The sequence below is a fragment of the Zootermopsis nevadensis genome, unplaced genomic scaffold (genome assembly GCF_977971745.1).
Source record: "Zootermopsis nevadensis isolate Lab colony 2312 unplaced genomic scaffold, Znev_1.0 Znev_ptg000002l, whole genome shotgun sequence".
NCBI classification, from domain to species: Eukaryota; Metazoa; Arthropoda; class Insecta; order Blattodea; family Termopsidae; genus Zootermopsis; species Zootermopsis nevadensis.
In genome coordinates, this window is record NW_028259134.1 from 7,105,292 (window position 1) to 7,127,032 (window position 21,741).

At 36.8% G+C, this 21,741-nt stretch overlaps 1 protein-coding gene across 1 annotated transcript in view; it reads right to left on the minus strand.

Moving 5' to 3' along the window:
• The window catches only part of LOC110830504 (dual specificity calcium/calmodulin-dependent 3',5'-cyclic nucleotide phosphodiesterase 1), a 686,314-nt gene extending 665,608 nt beyond the window's left edge, over nucleotides 1–20,706 (minus strand). Inside the window, exons 1-2 of the mRNA XM_087348470.1 lie at nucleotides 20,549–20,706; nucleotides 20,049–20,355 (exon numbers count right to left, since the gene is read on the minus strand). Coding sequence (XP_087204596.1) covers nucleotides 20,049–20,256 — 208 coding nt within the window. The 5' untranslated portion in view covers nucleotides 20,257–20,355; nucleotides 20,549–20,706. The remainder of the gene's footprint in view (nucleotides 1–20,048; nucleotides 20,356–20,548) is intronic.
• Between the last annotated feature and the right edge of the window lie 1,035 nt (nucleotides 20,707–21,741).

The following is a 21,741-nucleotide window of genomic DNA, read 5'->3' on the forward strand; positions in this document are numbered from 1 at the left end:
CCGACAAGGCGTAGACCTTCAGCTTGCGGGTTGGGCGATAAGCACAAAACTGCCACCACCAGAAACCAGCACAGACCATAAGATTCAGAGCCTGGAATCTCAGGAGTCTCTCTCTATAGGTCATGTTCTTTGAAAACAATATGAAGAGAACTAGCATAATATTAGTTAGACGTAGTTGGAGCACAGTATGTCAGGATAATAATAGTGTTGAACTCGCCGACGATTATAGATTCTTGTATGGAAATGGGAATGGTGAACATCACTTAACACGAGTTTCTTCGTACAAAAGATAATCATATTAGCACTTAAGAGGGTAGAGTTTATGAGCGACAGGACAATATTAAGTGGGCGTTGGTGTGATATTACTGTTCTGAATGCACAGACCAACTGAGAACAAATGTCATGGCACAAAAGACAATTTTTATGAAAAACTACATTGTATATTGAGTCCTTACACACAACAAAAATTTTGTTAGTAGATAATATCGACTCGAAGGTGAGGAAGGAAGATAATTTGAAACCGACTATTGGGAATGATAGTGTACACGAAACTTGTAATGATAACACTGTTCAACAGCCAAAATATATCGGAGATGAAACTAACCAATTCTTATTAATTTTGAGCTGCTAAACACGAAAATGACATTCATTCTGAATGATTGGTTCCCATTTCGAAGATATTCATACCAAGCTGTTTCGCTCAATTTTCGTAATTTTCAGGATTGTAATGGAATACTTACTTCAGAAACAGCCTGTACAAGGGTGGAGAAGGTTAGTCAATTTCCCTAAGAGATGTTTAATAAATTGGTTCAGTTGTCCTTGTAGTCCTGTTTGGCAAACAAGTGTTTTGTGGAGTACGGATTTTATGTTTCACTTCGTCTTAGAATACTTAACTAACAAACAGCAAGAACGTCGTTGTGAGTACTTAAATGTGATATTTGTAACACTAAAATATACAAAATGTCGAGTAGATGTGTCAATAATCCTAACAACTTTTGTTATATCCGTGGAGAAGTGACTTTTAAATCACAAAATCGAAACTTGACCCCCATCGTTAAGAAAGCGTCTCGCCTTTATTTTGGTTGCAAAGTGGGTGACATTGACAGGGCACGGGCACCCCATATTTGCTGTCTGAAGTGTTCTACAAATCTACGTGAGTGGCTAAAAGGAAAACTGCAATCTATGCCCTTCGCTGTGCCCATGGTGTGGCGGGAACCGCATAACCATGTAAACGACTGCCACTTCTGTATGATTCCTCCTGTCATCGGCATAAACAATAAGAAAAAACATGCTTTGATCTATCCAAACATCCCCTCAGCCATTCGTCCTATACCCCACAATCATGAACTACCTGTACCTATCCCTCCTATCTCCTACACAGCTGATTGCGGCGAAGAAAGCTCACCACCAGATGACGCCATTCCAAGATCATCGGCATCTCAAGATAAGGAGTTTGTGCCAGAAACTTTACCTTCTACATCTCACAGAGTAACTCAAAGTAAACTGAATGAACTAGTGAGAGATTTAGACTTGTCTAAGTATAAGGCAGAGTTGCTAGGATCGCGACTTAGGCAATGGAATGTACTTGAAGAAAATGTTAAAATGTCCTGTTATTCATCGCCCTGATGACGGAGGCAGCATGACCTCTGAAACGTTGGTTAACATCGACCAGACTACACAGCGCAACAACCCAGAAGACAGAAATCCTCTTACTTAATCCTTGTAGGACGTGGAAAGATTCTATCAGTAACTAAATGAGCTACACAGAGTTTCATATGCGGAGTTTGATCTCAAGAAGCTAAATTATTCACAAGTTAGAGAACGATATCAGGTCAAAATTTCAAACAGGTTTGGAGCTTTTAAAAAAATTGATAATAAAGTGCAATTAACATTGATTTAGAGTTCAATGCCTACTCTAAAAGTTTATTTCCTTAATGCCATGCGTCTACAAATTCAAATGCTGTATAGTAGCAGCAGAAATGGATGTGCAAAGTAAATCTTGTGACCATGTCCGTAATGATTACCGGACATGATCACAAGATCTAGTTTATATAGGGCATATTAATGTAAAATTCAAAACGTACATGAAGATCCATGAGGATTAAAACTGTCAACATAATGGACCAGAAGGCAGGAGAGGCACTTCAGAGTCAATCTAAAAAGTGCAAAAACATGGATTTGTATGAACACAAAGAAGTGCCAATAAATATAAAGATAACCTTCCCACTACCATAACAAAGACTTTACCTTCTGAAGCAACAGCCATAACAAATGGTATTATAGACTGACGCCGTGACAGAAATTGCTACAATCAATCAACATAATTCTTGGTGAGTTCCATGTAATTTATCAAACACTAAATAGTCCAAGAAAGTTCAAACGTAATATTAATTACCTATAATTGGAGCTGTTAAAAACTGGTCGAATTTAAAGCTCTCGATGGGTTATTGAAGTTCATGATCCTTTGGTAATTTGAAAATATTACGTATAATGACCATTATTGATACAAGCCTCAATAAACATAACCAACATATATTTTCTGCAAAACAGAGTGTAATTTGGGTTTATGAAGGACTTTACATGCACATAATTCTTACCGAATTTATTAATAATGTTACGTTCTCTAAGAATTAACATGACTGAAGAAAAAACTCAAACCAAAAAATCTAAAAAAATACGGGATTGAGACACCTAGTTAACTTTACATTTTGGCCATCGACGTTGAAATAGAGAAGTGTCTCAAGGACACATATCTCCACAAATGTAATAACGTGTCAAAATATTCCACCGATCTTGTTAAATTAAAAAACAGCTCAAGAATTCATTGAAAATGTAGCATATTCAAAATATTCAAGAACAAAATAACAAAAATAATTATGATTTTAGACCCATGAAAATATTTCAAACATGACTAAAGTTTTTCATCGCGATTCCTGAGCGATAATAGAAAGGATTCAGCCATTAATAAGCTCACACTCTAAATACTTCTGCTGTAAATTATAACTCTACAGCAACATAACAACTTGCAGGATGTATTTGAATGCAATCGCATTCGTCGTTAATTAAAACAAAAATAAATTACTCTGGCTATGACGAGGAGAAGTAATTAAATTTAATGTAAATATATCAAAAGAAAAAATATCGTATTGGTCGTCCTTTTGGGGTAAGGGAAATCCGAGTCACTGCTCCAATTTCTGCTTTTTTCTTGGGGGGGGCATGCCCCAATATCATCTGCAGTACTCAGGTCAATTTTCCGTAACAACTTCCTATAGTTCGTGCATTATATAAACACGAAATTTATGACGTTTTAAAATATTTGTAGCCTTATATACACTTCCACAGGATGATTCAATTTGAACAGAAAGTTTTATCAGTCGATCCAAATGCATACAGTGCCTACATTAACTACACTGTGTGTCTGCACGATAGGGATGCATCTTAAGTTTATCTTAGTATGGCAAATAGTAGCGCTGTCTATTTCTACCCATTTATCGGCAACATAAAGCCCTTTTACTATCTCATTTATGGACACACATAGAATATCTTATCTGACAATGTTACGAGCAAAGCCCCGATGTACATAAAGTTCCTAAATTATGGGTTTCAGCAACTCACACTTCTTTACTTCCTCAAATTTTCTCGTGTTATCTTATTAATATTTTCTTCTCCAGCAATAATTGCCCCTGTCACTTCTTGCCTAGTTAATTCAAAACAGATTATTATTGGGACTGACTATGCCAAATACTAAACATTCTGTAATTAAAGGACGATGAATTTATTCCATGGCTCACAATTATAGTCTTAAAAAACGTGTTCTCTGCAGAGAGTACTAAGAGTACGAAAGGCTTTCGTGCGCCACGTTTACAACTGCCCTCACCAAGATTATTACGAAATCAAGAAGATAGTTACTTCTCGTATGCAGGTCAGAGGTGAGCATGAATCACCTGAGGACTGACATAGCAGTGGCTAAATTTGGCGTTAATTTTGAATGAGCTGCCACCGGAATGATCCAGCAATAAATTAAAACGTGGAAACCGGGTAAACTCATCAGGCGTGTCAATGCGAAGTTTAAGCTCCTGGTCGCTGCAGAAGGCACATACTCATCACAATCTTATAAATGGTGATGGTATTTTTGGGCAAAACATGCAACGTTTTCAATTAATTCTGTCAAATCCGGCAAGATGGAACACAACCGTGGCACTTTAATGCATCCTAAAAATATCACACTCTACAGTCTTAACCAACAAGAAGTCATACGGATATATACACTGCGTGCGCCAATATATTTCACTGGGACATTATATAGGACGAAATTCTATGCGAATAAATAATCAAAGGCATTTCCTTTAAATACAGATTTTAGATATGCAATCTCCTTATTAGTTTGGCTGTAAAATCAATTCCGAAGTCTTCTGAAAATAATTCTACATACTGTGAGATAAGTTTACCAGGTTAACCCTAGAGGAAAATGTAAATTTCATCCCGCGTTTCAGTATTTGTCAGACGCCTACGAACATTTGTTTAGGGCGCTAATTTACAAGCAACCTGAGAAGTGAAGCTTGAAATTTTCCACTGGAAGCACGTCAGTGCCTGTGATCCCAGATTAGGGAACCAGAGTGAAAAATTTGCAACCAACATCATGGTTCATCAGGCAGCTCAGTTGGTAGAGTTTTCACCTGGTAATCAGACGGCTACGGGTTCGATATCCTTGCATATATAAGTACATGAAATTTTTCGATTAAATTACTAACAACTGGAAGAGAAGAGGCATACAGGCTTAGATCAGAGTATAATTTTAAAATGGATGTTAAAAAACTGAAAACTCTGTGATGGATAGGTTTAGAGTGACACAGTATAGGATCCAGTGGCTGGATCTTTAAAGCACCGAAATAAACCTTAGGATTTTAAATATAGACATGAATCAGTGACCAGCTGAGCGACTATTAGCTTCTTAAGGACACCAAACTAGTGGATTACCCTACAGAAGTGTTTACAAGAAGACAGAAATACATATATTTATTTTACAGTCTATACACAAACTTATTTAAAATAATGTTGTTAAAATATTATAACATTTACAGTATAAAGTATATTATGTTATATTTATGGCGCTCCTTTATCGTAGTACGACATTACATTATTCAGCGCTTTTATTTTTGTTTTTGGACAACATGTTTCGATGTTTTATGACATCATCTTCAGGTTTATCAATCTATATTATTTTAAAAACTATTATACATTTTGATGCATTGCATTTATTGATCTTTTTGTATGTTTGTAGAATTTTCCGTCTTCATAATGATCTGGTGTCTGTATTCAGACGTTCATTATCTGTGGAATTAATTTCCAAGTGTTATTATGCAAATGAGTATGGAATTGACATAGGAAATAAATAAATATTAATATGATTGTAAATATAAAATATAATGAAAAACATACCAAGTTGTATTTTATTTTATATTTACAATCATATTAATATTTATTTATTTCCTATGTCAATTCCATACTCATTTGCATAATAACCCTTGGAAATTAATTCCACAGATAATGAACGTCTGAATACAGACACCAGATCATTATGAAGACGGAAAATTCTACAAACATACAAAAAGATCAATAAATGTAATGCATCAAAATGTATAATAGTTTTTAAAATAATATAGATTGATAAACCTGAAGATGATGTCATAAAACATCGAAACATGTTGTCCAAAAACAAAAATAAAAGCGCTGAATAATGTAATGTCGTACTACGATAAAGGAGCGCCATAAATATAACATAATATACTTTATACTGTAAATGTTATAATATTTTAACAACATTATTTTAAATAAGTTTGTGTATAGACTGTAAAATAAATATATGTATTTGATTCAACACAAACATGACGCACTTAAGATACAAGAAGACAGAAGTTTTAATACTTCGTCCATACAGTGTACTTGTCATGCAAGAACTGAGGGAACATAATAAAAAGCTATTTCAATACTACAGATTATTTACACACTTTATTCGAGGGGGTGCAGACATTTTAGATAAAGCTTCTTCATCGACAAACACCGAAGTGGGCACGTTAATAGCCAAAACAGCAGAATACGGTCTGATTAAAATCCCCATATACATTCCATGAAATGCCGTTACACTCCATAAAAGACGAAGAATGTTGAGCTGTCTCTCCATGGAGAATAAGTGGTCCCATTTTCTTCAGTGAAAACATCGCGGCTAATAGTTACCAGAAACAGATTAAGAATTTAATTCCTCTTTTGAAATTTTACAAACAATACAAATTCAACAGTGTATATACTTACGCGAGTTCTTTGATGGTAGCATTATTTCTCGAAGACTGTGGCCCACTTGATTCCCCGATCAATCGCAACCGAATATCTACCTGTGGGAGTTTTTGAAGAAGAACATGTATAAAAACTACCCCCACGCATTTGAGTAACTGAAACAAAATACTAAGCTGAGTACATAAACGTCACTGGGTACCATCAGGCATGATAAAAATTTCGAATGCATGCAACGCTGAACCCGAAAGACATTTCTAACACTTAATATAACATTGCTTTTTGTTTCTGATTTTACAGGACTTACATTTTATAACTAAACTTTTATAACAGTTAGCAGTGACTAATTACGGAAAGGACGATCAGGGTTTGATCCCCGACAGAATTTGAACACAAGAACCATTTTTAGTTTGTTTCCTCAGTTTCTGTCACTTCGTTGCTGAATCAAACAAATTTTGACATGGCTTTATTATTCTGTTACGGCCAATTTCTGACCACCTCCCCTAGACTCAAATTCCAAGACATCCTTCGAGCTCCTGTAATATTTGAAATGGTTTCATGGCATGCATGTATCTCAAATATATTTAGTAAAAAATATAATCAGTAACTGTTAACTGTATCCTCACAAATTTCATGTAATATTTGTGTGCTTCAAGTTAGAAAATCTGCATTATCATTACCTTCAATGTCTAGAGTGAAAATCATGTGACGTCACATACGTTTCATTTTTTCCTGCCGTAAAGACACATGATACATGATGAAAAGTCTAGTAAATATGAAATAGATCACTCTTATGTATTAAAATGCACACGCTTCCCTAACGAAGAAAAAATGTAGGAAATTGAGAATACAAATGTTTTTGTGCAGAGCGTTTTTAAGTTACTTGCCACAAATGGCAGGGGTGTTTCAACACGTCAACATGAGTCAAGAAAGTCCAATGAAAACGTGGAAAGCCTTCCATACAAGGTACAGATGATATAATTTCAACAATATATTGTACCAGATTCTCTGAAATGTGAAATTTTTGGCTCACGGACGATTTCCTTATCGCCAATGTTATAACAAATCCTAGAAATGTCCTTCGCTAGTATGAATATATGCGTCAGAGCGCTCAGACGCGTTCGGCCACCCCAAATGTGGTAGGAATCTCGTTTGCTGTGCCCTCTATGCGTTGCTAAAGTTTATCTCCGGTGTCAATAGTGTTGGCGTTAACCGCAATTCTCACCGAACTCCTCTACTAAAAATCTGCGGAATTAAGGCCTGGTAACCGTGGTGGCCACGAAACGGGAGCCTCGGGGCCACTTGTGATCCAAGGTCCGAGACCAATCTCGCACAGAGAGACCGAGGTGTGGTGGAGCACTGCCGTGCACAAACCCCACCCACTGTGCGAGCAACGAAACGTCTTCCAACAATTGAGATAAATGTCTTCGGAGAAACTGTAGGTAGGAGGCCCAGCAAGTTCTGATGACAACGGCCAATGCGATGATCGCCCGACCATACGGTTATGGGAAACTGATGATTGTTGTTTTCCACGACTCATCCTATGTGGAATGTTTTCCGCCCATCTATGCCGATTGCGGAAATTCACAATGCTGCCCGATGTGAGGCTGTGTCACTCCGAGTCCTCTCAGGATGGCTAAATTCTTGGCACACTGATGAAACAGTCTTTGACCATCTGTGTCGGCTGGTAGAAGTGCCTGAGCCGCTGTACGTGGTATGGATAGCGTAATGTTAGTTACACAACAATGTGATACTCCAACTCACTTAAATTATATCCCCTCCTAGGTAGCGCAAGAGGTGCTATCACGCCGACTGACTGCGGTAGTACTGGAAATGTAATGGATTGTGTTCTGGAAAATTTACACATCGAATATTGCAATATAACACACATAACTATGAATTAAAACACATACACACAATAGTTATGGACAATATGCGGCAAAATCCCAGTTAGACCTTCTTGGGCGTCGGTCAAAGACGCGATTCTTGCACAAAGCGTCCCTTCTGCTTGCAGAGCGAGCTGCATCAACCCAGTTCATTCAGACACAATGGGGTATTAAATTATGTAATTAAAGGAATATTTACATGTTAATGCTTACAAATACAGACGAAGGAAGATATCAACTAATCAAAACCCCAATGACTGGCGTGGGTATGCTACTTCGACAACAAGTATCAACCATTATTTCAGGCACAGACCCTGCTTCATGAATTCACCGATCAACACAATCGAAAGTTCAGTGATCTGAAACTCGACGGTCCTCGTACATTTCTGCATATCGCTTCACTATCACTGAGGAATTCCCGTTGCGATCACCTAGCAGAATGTACGTGTCGCGTATTCAATGAACGAGTGCTCCACTGCCATTTCGAAATCGGCTTGGGACCCTTTGAACGCTGTTCACGGACTGACTGCTTCAACATCCGCATTCAGCATCGTTTATACAGGATGAAATAAAAACTGTAAACATGTTATATGTAAAACAAACTTTGAACATCATGCCAACTGAACCACCCATGGAAGAGAGTGTGCTTCTGAAATATAACCTTATATAACCGTTTCATAAAAACATTTACAAACCTATGTTCACTGGACCATTCTGACTCATACTGACGTCCTGGAGCTCCCCTGTCGCCGCGGTACGGACAAGATGTCTCTGTATATATCGTTAGTTTTATTTTGTTGTCTGCAACTCTGCGTAATTTAATTTTTATTTCGGCACAGGGCGCACGTTTCCTTTGTGTCACATTTCAGTCTAATACCCAGAACTGTACATGGTGACGATCTTCAGATCATAACACAAAGTTAATTTTACAGTTCACCTAAACTTCAGAGAGATGGCACTGTCCTTTTATTCACTTCATGTATAGGATAAACCAAGTCATCAAAGTCAACTACAGTGTGGACAGCTAGCGACAAGCGGCAGTTCATACAACGTTTACAGTTAATTATGCAGAGATATTCAATATTCTAGCAGCCTCAGACCAATAATTTCCAAACCTATGTTTGAAACTTGGGGGTACGCAAATTATTTTATTATCTCATTCATTTCCTAGTATATTTAACGACGATTTCTCAACTGCATTGCTCGTAACTCCGTCAAATTATTATTCCGAACGATAAGTTATGTAGGATGTGGATAAACTCTTGAAGCCTATAATCTACCAAAAAACCTAATTATCTACCTCACTCTCCACCTATCCACCAACCATCCTGCCTATGTATGAAAGCGTCTCTTTGTTTACCTGTCTGTCTGCATATTTATCCATCTATCTATCAATCAGTAATAATTATTTGCCTAGAAAAATAGAAACACTCCTGCGCTTTAAGTCATTCCTGCATAAGCGTAGGTCAAGGTCATTGTCTCTCTTAAAGTCGTTCTTGCAGTGATTCGAGATAACTCATTGCTCCTAAGGCCATTCCTCCACTAATGTAATCTGGAGATAATTGTGCGACAATGTGGTCCAGAAATGGGAAACAAGAGTTCCCACTGTAGCACAACATAAACCTGTCATGCAGGAAAAACGCGACAGATTTTTTGGTCCCACAAGATAAACTTTGCTGGCACTAGAACGTCAATAACACCTACTAATTCAATTATAATCAAAGGTAAAATAAACAAAACAGAAATAAGTAGTAGTTTATTTAACTGTGTTGGCTACACACACTTCCAAGACAACAAACAGACAAACAAACGAATAATATTATAACTTGACTCGTCTGTTCATAGCATACGTAATTTGCAAATCGTACCTTGAACAAACCCTCGTATATTTACATCGACAGTGCGCCTGGAATTGTTTGTCTGGTTGCCAAGAGGTAACAACATTTAGAGATAAACACAAAACACTATTTTGATAACCCACACGTAGAAGTGTAGCCCTTTGTTTTTATCGCTGTAACCTGCAAATAGTATGGTACAGTAATACGCCGTCCCGTTATTTGAAACTTCATTTCAAATATTCTTTATTGCTGAGCTCAATTCAAAAACGCTAGAAGCACATGGAATTTGAGGGATCAGTTTTTATAACTGGACAAGTTTGTGGTTACGGTGATTTTAATGGTGTATGAAAGACCAATTAGTGGGAGACGAAGCTAATTGTGTAAACATCTATTTGGCAGGGTCGTATTCTAATTATTTCTTATTGAACGCACAGGCATCTCCGCAGTACATTTTAACAAAGCGCCTTTTCGCTAAATGCACCAACAATTTCACGGAATGCTATCATGGTTTCACATCGTGTTTTGTATTTTTGTTGTGCAATGCTTTGTTATGTCAGCTTTATAAAGAGCGTATCAACTAACCGAACCTCATATGCCGTACCTAATTGACTAATGTGAACATTAATTTTACATAAAGCACTGCGAGCATAAATTAATCTGTATAACTGAGTACACATTTTAATTAGAACTCAGTTTTACCTCTTGTTTGGTACCTATAAAGACTTCTTATAATATCACTTTCGTTCTAATTTTGAACGTACAGAATAATTACGAAACTGTCAATTAATATAAGGCCATTACAGACTCTCATGACTCTGTATATTTTAATTCTGATGGCATCGATAATACCAACATAACAGCTCTGTGAACTTCTTGGGTGAAAGCAACACTAACGATACGTAATCTTGGGTCATATGATTTGGCGTGTAACAAATTATAGGAAAATATTGTGTTGCTGTTATGACAAGAAAGGATATTAATACTCAAAGACGCTGTAAATGAGTCACTTCCTATCCTGCGTAGCCTTTATTTACATAATACTTTCCATGAAACAGAATATCTCAACTGCATAGGCAATAATTGATTTTTTCTTCTGTTTTTGGTCTTATTCTTACGCCAACATGAAAAACAGTTTCACACTGGTTATGACATGGCCCACATAAAATGTCTACATAATCAAATTTCTCATAAGCAATTCTAAAATAAAAAAACGTTAATATAAATAATTTTAGGTTTATGCAACTTTCTATAAAGAGTGGAAAAGACGAATTTATGTAAGTGAAGTCGTAGACCTCACCACACACAATGATTCTACATTAATCACACACGTGAAATCTGAAGGTTTCTGAAGATGGTTGTCTGAGACTAGCTCAATCAAGGGGGCAGGAGCTAATGTTTTTGTCCTCTTTCTGATCTGAAGACGGAAGGAGTTCCAGCTTCCGAAACGTTGTAATATCAATGACATACGGACGAAGAAAAAAGTCCTAAATATCATTTTACTAATTATACAAAGCTAATAGCAAGGCAAGAATTTAAAATGTTACAGTGCAATCAGATACCGCAACAAAGCTTCCAGCTTTTAGACTGGTATAAAGCTAGTCTGCAAGTGATATTTTATAAAATTGCAACCGCAGAATTTTTAATTATGAAACCCATGTCAGGAATATTAGTACAGACCGCAGTTTTTTGTCATAACAGCAGACAACAAGAGTGGGAGATAAAATTCCAGAAAAAATCCGCCTACTTTCGGATTTGTACACAATGCTGACAGAACCGGAGTATTAACGCATTCCGAACAACTGTATTTACGACCTGCATTAACTGCACCGAATGAGCTGTGGGATTTTAAAATACAAAGCATTTTTCAGAGGAAAATATAAAACATTCCAGACTACACGGCGCAAAATTCCAGAACACAATCATCTTCATACTTGTCCACGTGAAAACCTGAAACATCACCTGTAAGGCTACTTATCCTGCTCGTTACAGTATTTTACTTGAATTTGGTGTGCCTTAGACGCTAGTCAGGCTAATTAATCATGTATAAGTGAAACCTATAGCAAAATTCGTTTAATTAACCATTTGTCCAATATATTTATTATTCAGAATGGCCTGAAACAGGGAGATGATCTATCGACGCTGCTTTTGAATGTTGGTCTAGAAATAAATGCAGGAAAGACAAAGAATATGATCATGTTTCGGCATCATAATTCATGACGGAACCGGAAAAAAAGGACAGCTAATGAATCGTTCGAAAATGTGACAAAATTCAAGTACTTGGGGACGACGTTAACAATTCAAACTAACACTCATGACGAAATTAAGATCATATTAAATTCAAGGAATGCTTGCTACATTTCAGTCCAATATATTTTGTCTTCCCATGTCATATCAAAAAACTAAATAATAAAATATTGAAAAGTGTAATTTTCCCACCTGATATTGCTAGGCTGATTAAATCGAGGAGGATGAGATGGGCGGGACATGCGGCACGCATGGGGGAGGGGTGGTCTATTTAAGGGTATTGGTTGGAAGCCCTGAAGGGAGGAGATCGCTGGGAAGACCTAGACGTAGGTGGGAAGATAACTTTAAGATAGATCTTACGGAGATAGGAATCCTTGGAAAAAACTGAATGCAGCTAGCTCAGGACAGAGTCCGGTGGCGATATTTTGTGAACACGGCGATGAACCTTCGTGTTCTGTAAAGAAAGAGGGTTAATTTTTGAAAAGCCTAATATGAAATTGACTTTTAAAAAATGTCCTGCACCTCAGAGTGAGTGAGCGAAGGCTATTCATCATAAAATTTCAAAAATACCTGTGACTGCCCAGTATTTTCCTTAGCTAAATGAGAAGCTGTTACTCAGAAATTTCGTAAATTATTTTATGCTCGTGACCTTGTAGCGACATGTAGCTTTTTATGTGGTTACAAATATTTCGGAAAACCGGATCGCCATCTACAAATTTAAAAAGGAATAAAAACTTAAGATCCAGTCGATGTGCTACTCCGAAAAGTTGATACCATCCTATAGGACTGACTACACGGTATCATAATTCAGAAAACAAAGACCGACCTCTTCAATGCCTTGACAGTAGCAATTTTTAATAAGTTTCTATGAGAGAATATTGAAACATTACGGATTACGGTGGAGTGACATACAGGAAAACTAAATGTTCCCAACATTCAGTGTAGACTACTAATGCCAAATTTAGTTCAATGACGTGCCCTCATATAGTTTCATCACACAAGAATCCTACAAAGTTGGAAGCAAACTGTGCAAGCCTTCTTAAACAAATTTGTACGGAGAGAGGATAAAGATTCTCCCAAAAGGGAAATACGCAAGGAGAAAAAGGAAACTACTCGTTTGGACACAAGTGGAGATAAATGTCTGCAAAAATAATTTTGAGTGCTACTGGTCGCAGCACCGTTTCTTACCGAGAATCATCCCGCAAAACACCACCGATTGATCGATGTAGTTGATACAGTATGTTCAAAAGTATCTTAGCTCGTATTATATAAATAATCAAATTCAAGAGTCGCGAGCAAACTGTACCTTTATCTCCTTCCTCATATCATATGTTAAAAGACGTCATTTAAGTTTTCATTTGATGTAACATAAGAATAACTTCTCAAAATTTTCCGTAATATGTGAATATTTTGTAATTAATTTAATTTAATTTTCATACAAACAATGTGGTGCTGCTGCTCATATATCAAACAGAGAAATTACGTCTGTAAGGTAAGCTCTGAAACGTCTATCTTCATGTAAACAAAATATTGCACCGTCTAGTCTGGTACAAAGTAACAAACGTTTCGGGGCTGTTTCCTGCCTCCAACATCAGGGCGCGGAGAACGTAACATCTGTCTCACGTTGAAAACATTCGTGTAAGTTTCATGGGAGTAGTTAAAAGCGGTCCTTATCTTACATAATCTTAATATTAAATACCGCGAAATCCGAATGCATGACTACAAATGCAAGTGAAAATTTTGAATTTGCCTAAGCTTGCTATTTCCTAATGTGTCTAAAGCAGTTTGACACATAAAAACAATCTACATTTAGGAAGCCATCTTGGAAAATGCGCGAAAGTTAGGAAAAAGCACGTTTCACTTAAGTCCTGGCAAACAGAAGGTACATACACCAGACATTTTCTGTTTACTTGCTTGAAAGGAGTATCTTGTGCTAACATTTTAACGGCATCAGTAATTGAGGAATGGATTAAGCTGAATTGGGTGTAACAGCCAGCAAAAGAATATTTATTCTTCGTCTCAAAAGAAAAAAAATACTGAAAATGAATGAGAGTACAGAGTAATTCCATGTCAAGTCAACAAATGGATTTTTCACCACTGTCACTGAATTTTATAAAAATTTCCTGAATTAATTCGTGACTACTTATGAATTACCACACAAGCACTGATGTTCCTCGATATCACCATTCCACAGATATTAATTTCGAGGAAGTGTACACAAGCGAAAGATGTCGCACGCGCTATATTGATGAAGATAACGCGGCAATAACTTTCGAAACTCTGATTAGACTCACATTGTTTTTCGCAGGAATAGTACATCTATGAAAACGCATTTAGGTCATACTTACTTGATTGTTGTTGTCACTCAATTTGAGTATGGATCTGAGTTTATATTGACCACAAAATTACACAGTCTTCATAAGCTGGCCAAAAATGAACATCTATAACATCACGTATCTCAGAACCGTTAATACAAGCTAGCACGGATCTTTGTACACATTGACACCTAAAGGAGAACTCCAAAGAGGATTAATATTAAACTCGCAACTTCAGGCAGTCTTCAGATAATTCAGGAGAAATAAAATGCGATTTCATTCATTGCGAAAATGTACATTTACGTACCGCATTCACTTAGGGCAGAATGTATACACATGCGTTGTTTCTAACAAAGGTGTGTTAATATCATTTATTTGGCGTGTTGTAAAATACAAGAACACAAACGTAACGGCTGTATTTATTGACCTGAGTTCAACGACTTTAAAAAATGATAAGTTCGTGTTCTTGGCATTGCGACTGTTTCATCAAATCAATATGCAAATTCCTTTTTACACTTAAAAATTGTTATTCTTGGCTTTAAAGTAATACACTTTGTAGGTTGTTGTTGCAGTAATTGAATTTTTCAAGAGGTGTCTGAATTCCATTATTGAATTTTCTCTGTATAATTGCTCTTGAAGCAAGACTTTTCACTGTCCCCCTATTCCATCTGTTGGTCCCTTCCCCGGCTTGTGAAGACGTGCCATTCAGCACAGAGACTAAGATTCTCTTCATGGCAGATGCTGACAATTATTTTTGTGTCAAGTTGCATTACCATCACCAAAATAGCTTTATAAACTTAGTGCACATGTCTCATGTCCTTTGAACCACGAAAAATAATAGGTATTTTAATCACGACAGTCACTAATTACACAGGACAAAGATTTCAGGTGCTGATCTTTGATAATAATTAGAAAATTTTCACGAACAGCTTGATTGTTTTCCCAATGAAAATCCCTTTATGGCATTTTGGAAAATGAATAAGTAAAAATAAGTCTTTCAGAAGTCTGCCAAAATTACGCATTGGTCTGATAATAAAATAATAAATTACACCGAAATAAAAAAAAAAACCTACTCTTATATTAAATGCTGCAAATGTCAAGTGCTTCCAGTGATGTATGCAACCACTCTTTTCCTCATGTCTGACACGAACGTCGGAAAGTTTCTGCTATAATGGAAACGGCACACGAGACGAGACGAAATATTGCCGACTTGTTTAGCATGGAAATGTATCCCTAAACTTATTATCGAGATGCCAGGTAGTTTTCGACAGTGAAACACTATATGCACTTGTAAAAAGACATCCTTGCACATGGCCTTCTCAAATACAACTGCAGTGCAATTACATATAAGCAGAGAACTGAACCTGATTGAACAGAGTGTGAAAAATGACGGTCAGAAAAACTTAGAAGTCACATCCTGCCAAGTTTTATATCCTCTTCTAAATTTTTACGTGGATCAGGTTTTAATTAACATCTGGCATACTGCAATATATGGCTAATATGGTCACACGTTATATTAGAAATAGGTTTATTCCATAGCAAATTACAAATACAATACTGAATATTGAGTATATTATTCATCATATGTCAATGCATTTTTGGAATAAATGACAAATGTGTGTGAGCTGTCAAACCTGAGTAAATGAGGCAGGAATGTATCCATATTTCACAACACGAGGTGCGATCGGAAAGTTTCAAGACTGCGCGTATAAAAACCCGTACACTTATCTCAGGTATTAAATTCATCCATCACCCTCGAAGTAGTTAATCTGGGAGTGAACACAATGATCCCAGCGCCGCTGCCAAGCCTGGAAGCATCCCTGGAAATCTTTCTTTGTCAGCCTGTCAAGCACCATCTGCGATTCTGCCTGAATCTCTTCTATCGTCTCAAATCTCCTTCCCTTTAGCTGAATTTTCATCTTTGGGAAGAGGAAGAAGTCACACGGAGCTAAGGAGGGTGCGGGTTGACGGCCATGGTGTTTGAGGCCAAAAACTGCCGAACTTTGAGGGCGGTGTGGGCTGGCGCGTTGTCATGATGCAGCAGCCAGTTGTGGTTGCGCCACTTTGACGGCCGCTTCCGTCCTTTAGAATCAGCTGACAGGTCCCATAGCCTATCCCAACAATGTCGCACAAGTCGTTGATGGTACGACGTCGATCTTCGTGAATGGCCTGCCGAATCTTCTTAACATTTTCGGGCGTTGTGCTCGAAGATGGTCGTCCAGAACGCTCGTCATCATCGACAGAGGTTCGACCATTTTTAAAACGTGAATGTCACACAAACGTTTGTGCACGACCCATTGCGGACTCCCCAAATGCTTGCTTTAGCATTTCATAGGTTTCCGTAGCCGTTTTGGCGAGTCTTTGGCAAGAGATTCAGGCAGAATCGCAGATGATGCTTGACAGGCTGACAAAGAAAGATTTCCAGGGATGCTTCCAGGCTTGGCAGCGGCGCTGGGATCGTTGTGTTCACTCCCAGGGGAACTACTTCGAGGGTGATGGATGAATTTAATACCTGAGATAAGTGTACGGGTTTTTATACGCGCAGTCTTGAAACTTTCCAATCGCACCTCGTATTTAAAATCGTATTCCACATCAGTTATGTGAAAAATGCCTGAAGTTACAACTTAGTATTAATACTGCTGGGAGACTTCCTTTAGGTATCAATGTGTACAAAGAGTTTCGTACTTGCATCTTTTAACAGTCCTGAGATACGTAACAACAGATGTCTCAATTATGTGCTAGCTTAAAAAAACAGGACTTTTGTGGTACGATTTGACCTAAAACACGTTATCACTTTGGCTACCAATAGTAATAAACCAAATACGTCCTAAAAGTACCTTTATAAACCTACAACTTGTTAATATAACCTTGTAGATGCAGGTAACAGTTTTAGAATTATGGAAGTCTCGATCTGGTAAAAACTGCATAATGGTTGTTCGTGTGCAACAAACACATCATATAATATGTGTAACTTGAAATATAATTCACAGAACACTCTCAAAATGGACTTGCTAAATCTGAAGATACTATACGTTTTCATACAAAGTTGTACAGAATGTCACTGATTTTTAATTATGCTGAATTGAGTTGAATGGCACTACACTGAATCCATTCACGCCTATTCAACCCAAATCTTCAGAATGGTAGGTAACTCCTACGAATCGTAAATACGGGCCTCAGAAACACCTGCCTCTATACGTTAAGACGCATTTCAGGCTGTACAAGTAACTGAGGAAAAAATATAATTAAAAATTACAGAAATGTGACAAGGTATCTTATAATTTTTACATGCTGCATCTAAAAGAAAGGTGCGTCTGATAAAGAGAAAAATCAGAAAATAAAACGAGTCCTTCTAACGAATTTTTCCCAATAAAATAAAAATATCAGAGAAGCATGCTTACAATTTGTGCAATATAATATGTACTTACAGAAGAAGTGGATGGAGAATACATTAAACTTGCCTTCATACGTGTGACGGAGAAAACAACTAAAACTTTTTTTACAGTCTTAAGCAGCAAACATTGACCTTAAAACCGCAAAGTCTCATGTACAGAAAACAAAGACCGACCTGTACGTTTTCAGGAATAAACTGTTTTCTGAATATGACTCATGCTTCTAAGCCGAAGAGGGATAATTAATATTACTTTAACTAGTATAAAAGAAAGAAAACGTTAACAACGCAACACTAAAACTTTCTGAATGAAAAATAAACGGATTTAAAATCCACAACACTCTTTAAGACAATGTGTTCATTTGAACTGTCGCTATTATGCCTCATGCTGCATCAAAAAATCTAGTGCTTTAATATTACTAAAATACTTTTTTTAAATTTTTATAGGCTATATGAATAAGATCTTTTACGTAAAATAGAAAATATATTACTAAAAAAGTAGACATTTATTATTAACTTCCATAGGTGTGATATAAAATATAATAAATTAATTAAAGTCTGGTAAAGTAAGTTGTGGCCGCAATATTTTACTAACAATTAAAATTAGTAACGCAACTAAGTTAAGATTTGTGTAACATACAGCATTCGCAGCAAAAACTAATGTAAAATTAAATTTGCTGGGAGCATTTTGAAAAATTACACTTGGAAGGAGGCGGCAAAGACATGAAGATTAATTAGCATCAATTTTGAGAATGTTTTTAAAAATATGTAAACTGGATTAAATAAGCTATGGATGAGAATAAATGGCGGTAGTTTGTTGTTTTAGTGATTGCAATTGATGTTGCATAACAGAATATTTAAATACTGTAAATGAATCAAAGATTGCAGAAGCAACATATACTACGTTTTTTAAATCAAAATCGAGTTATTGACTGAAACGCATTCTATACAGCTGACAGTATAATGTGTGCAGAAATTTATGTACCTCTACACTTTCTGAAGGTAGGGAAGCAGGACTACTCTATATAATGCAATTCAGAAGTTCTGATCGAAAAGATAAACCACACAAAAATATTTTATTTTGCCTTTTGAAAAATAAGATATTTATGGCTTTTCTTGTTTCTGAAATAGCCGATTCAATTATTTTGGGCAGTGTCCGAGGTAGACCCACATTTAATGCAGATATTAGCGTGGTTTTGTATGTTATACGTACGTAATCAGCTAATCGGTTGCCATTACGCTCACAGATATTTCTATCGTCTTATTTTCGACATCAATTAATTTCAGGAAAACTCGACTAATGCTTGCAAGCCTTAGGATCTCACAATAAAACTATCAGAATATTTACAAGTTACAGGCACCATTAATAAAATCTTTAAATACTTTAAAACCCCAACTCAAACTAGATTAAAAATATATAACATTTTGACCATACCTACACTTCTCTATGAATGTGAAACCTGGACAATAAAACTAAGTGACAAATGAAGAATCACAGCATCAGAGATAAGTTTTAAGAAATACAACCAAATATACATAGAGACATGATAAACGAAATGAAGATATCCACAAAGAACTGCAAACAAAACCAATATTAGAAAAAAATATTCACAGATAGAGAGAGAAGAAATTGAATCCAACACGTACGAAGAATGGACAAGAACAGATTACCATATCTAATTTTGAAACCCAAACCAATAGGATGGAGAAACAAAGGGCGCCCTTTGAAAAGATTCCTGCACGACTCAGGCCGGAACGGGTCACAAAGCCCAAAATCCTTGATAGTTACATGGTGATGACAATTAACTTAAGCGGTAGGAACCGAACGCACAAGCCATCAAGCAACAAACTTGTATCAACTTAGTATCACGACGTAATAAAGAAACCACTTTCAGGGTGAAAAGAAAACTCGTTGAATAGCTGAGTAAGTTTCAAGTGCTCAAGACTCTATATACGAGGCAATTCCCCACGGGAAATCCGTCGATGTAATCCAACTTCAACACAGAATGACAGTTGTTGCACTTTGCTACGTCAAGACTATTAATGAAAATTTCTGTGTCCTTTGAGCACTTTGTATAAAACTCACCAATAGTGTATGTTGCCCCATCGATTTGGAATGTAGCACTCTTGCATTTTTTGAAGAGTTTCCCAGCAACGGCTTGGCGGCTGGGAACAGTTACAGTATCAGTGGCACTAGTGCCAGTTGAAGGGTCAGTGGGTCGCCTTATGGCACCTCCTCCAAACTCCTTTTCCGATGACGTTGGAGAAGCTGTTGACGACGATGGTTTCTCCATTGCTTGGCTGCCTTTCAGATAACTGCTTAATATGCCCTTTTAACGTGTGTTTAATCACTGCGTATCACATCATACTTTGGATTACAATATGTGTAAAACCTGCAAATCACAATTTGAAGTACCATTCACGACAGATAAAATGCCAATGTTATTTCACCACTTTCTTTACAATTATTATAGGAATGTGTTTGAAACAGGGATAACAAAACGTCATTTAAATACAGTGATATTTAAAAGAAATAAGATTAAATACTAAAGGACTAAAATGTTTGTATTTTATAGATTACGTAACTAAAACGGGCCTCGGTGCATGTCACGTTTTAAAATAATTACACTTTCTTAAAATATTACGGAGAAAGTTTGATTGAAGACTTGGAACAACCGTGAGTTACGGGTGTCGGGTGATAGTCGCTTCGCGTACACCTCTCAGTTTCAAGTCCCCACGTGGTCTAATGCCTCTTACGATAGAGCAGAGCAAAGCAGGAGACGGCAACGCAGTGAACTGGGCATGCGCGAACTTCAAACACATACGTACTCTCAAAAAATCATTTGTTTACACAAGATAGTTCAAACATATCGGCCCATCCCAAAGGCGAAATTTCTCCCTTCACGTTGATTCGGGTGAGCATCTTAAAACACGTGCTGAATGCGTAAAATTAGTTTATTGTTAAGCTCTGTGCCTGTGGGTGACGAAAAGTAACAAACCGTGCGAAACAGAGACGGGAAAATCTTGTCTTATCAAGTTCCGATTTATTAGTTCCGAATCAGGTTAGAGGTGCTTTAATTTAAAACTTTAGAATTCGAAAGGTACTTTTAAAAACTTTCTGTCCTCTTCAGCTTACTTTCATCTTATGGTTAACAGTATATCACTTACTCATTAATTTATGATTTTCGATAATTTACATGTATCTTCCTCAACTTAAGAAGTGTTCGATAACATTATAGTGACAGTCATCGTTTTAGAGAACTAAGACGAGAAAGGTTAATTTTCTTAATATTACAAAGGAAAACAAGATGGCCGGTAAACGAAGATCAGCGATCGAATTTCTCGCTCCAGAGGCAAATAAATGTACGTTTGACTACATTATTTTGATTTAATAATTACAAACATATGCGAATGAATTTGAAGCGGTTTCAAAAGCGAACAGGAAGATACAGGAAAACCAAGAGCTTTAATACTCATGAAGTTGGAAACATCAACGTCTTGTCAACGTTGATGACGTTAATTTACTGAGCGAAAACACATTTGCCATGAGGAAAAACACATTAGGTCTGTTACACTCTAGAAAATGAGTGGGTCTAGACCAGGCATCTTTAACCATTAAGCAGCCTCGCACCGAATCACTTTTTTCGTCATGGCCGCAGGTCATATTAAATATCAAGTATTTTTCAAAAAATAAGTCCGAAATCGATGCTTCTATAATGATTAATTAGAATATGCGCTGTTTGTAAGCAAGCTATGACACGGTTGCCAGAAAACAAATT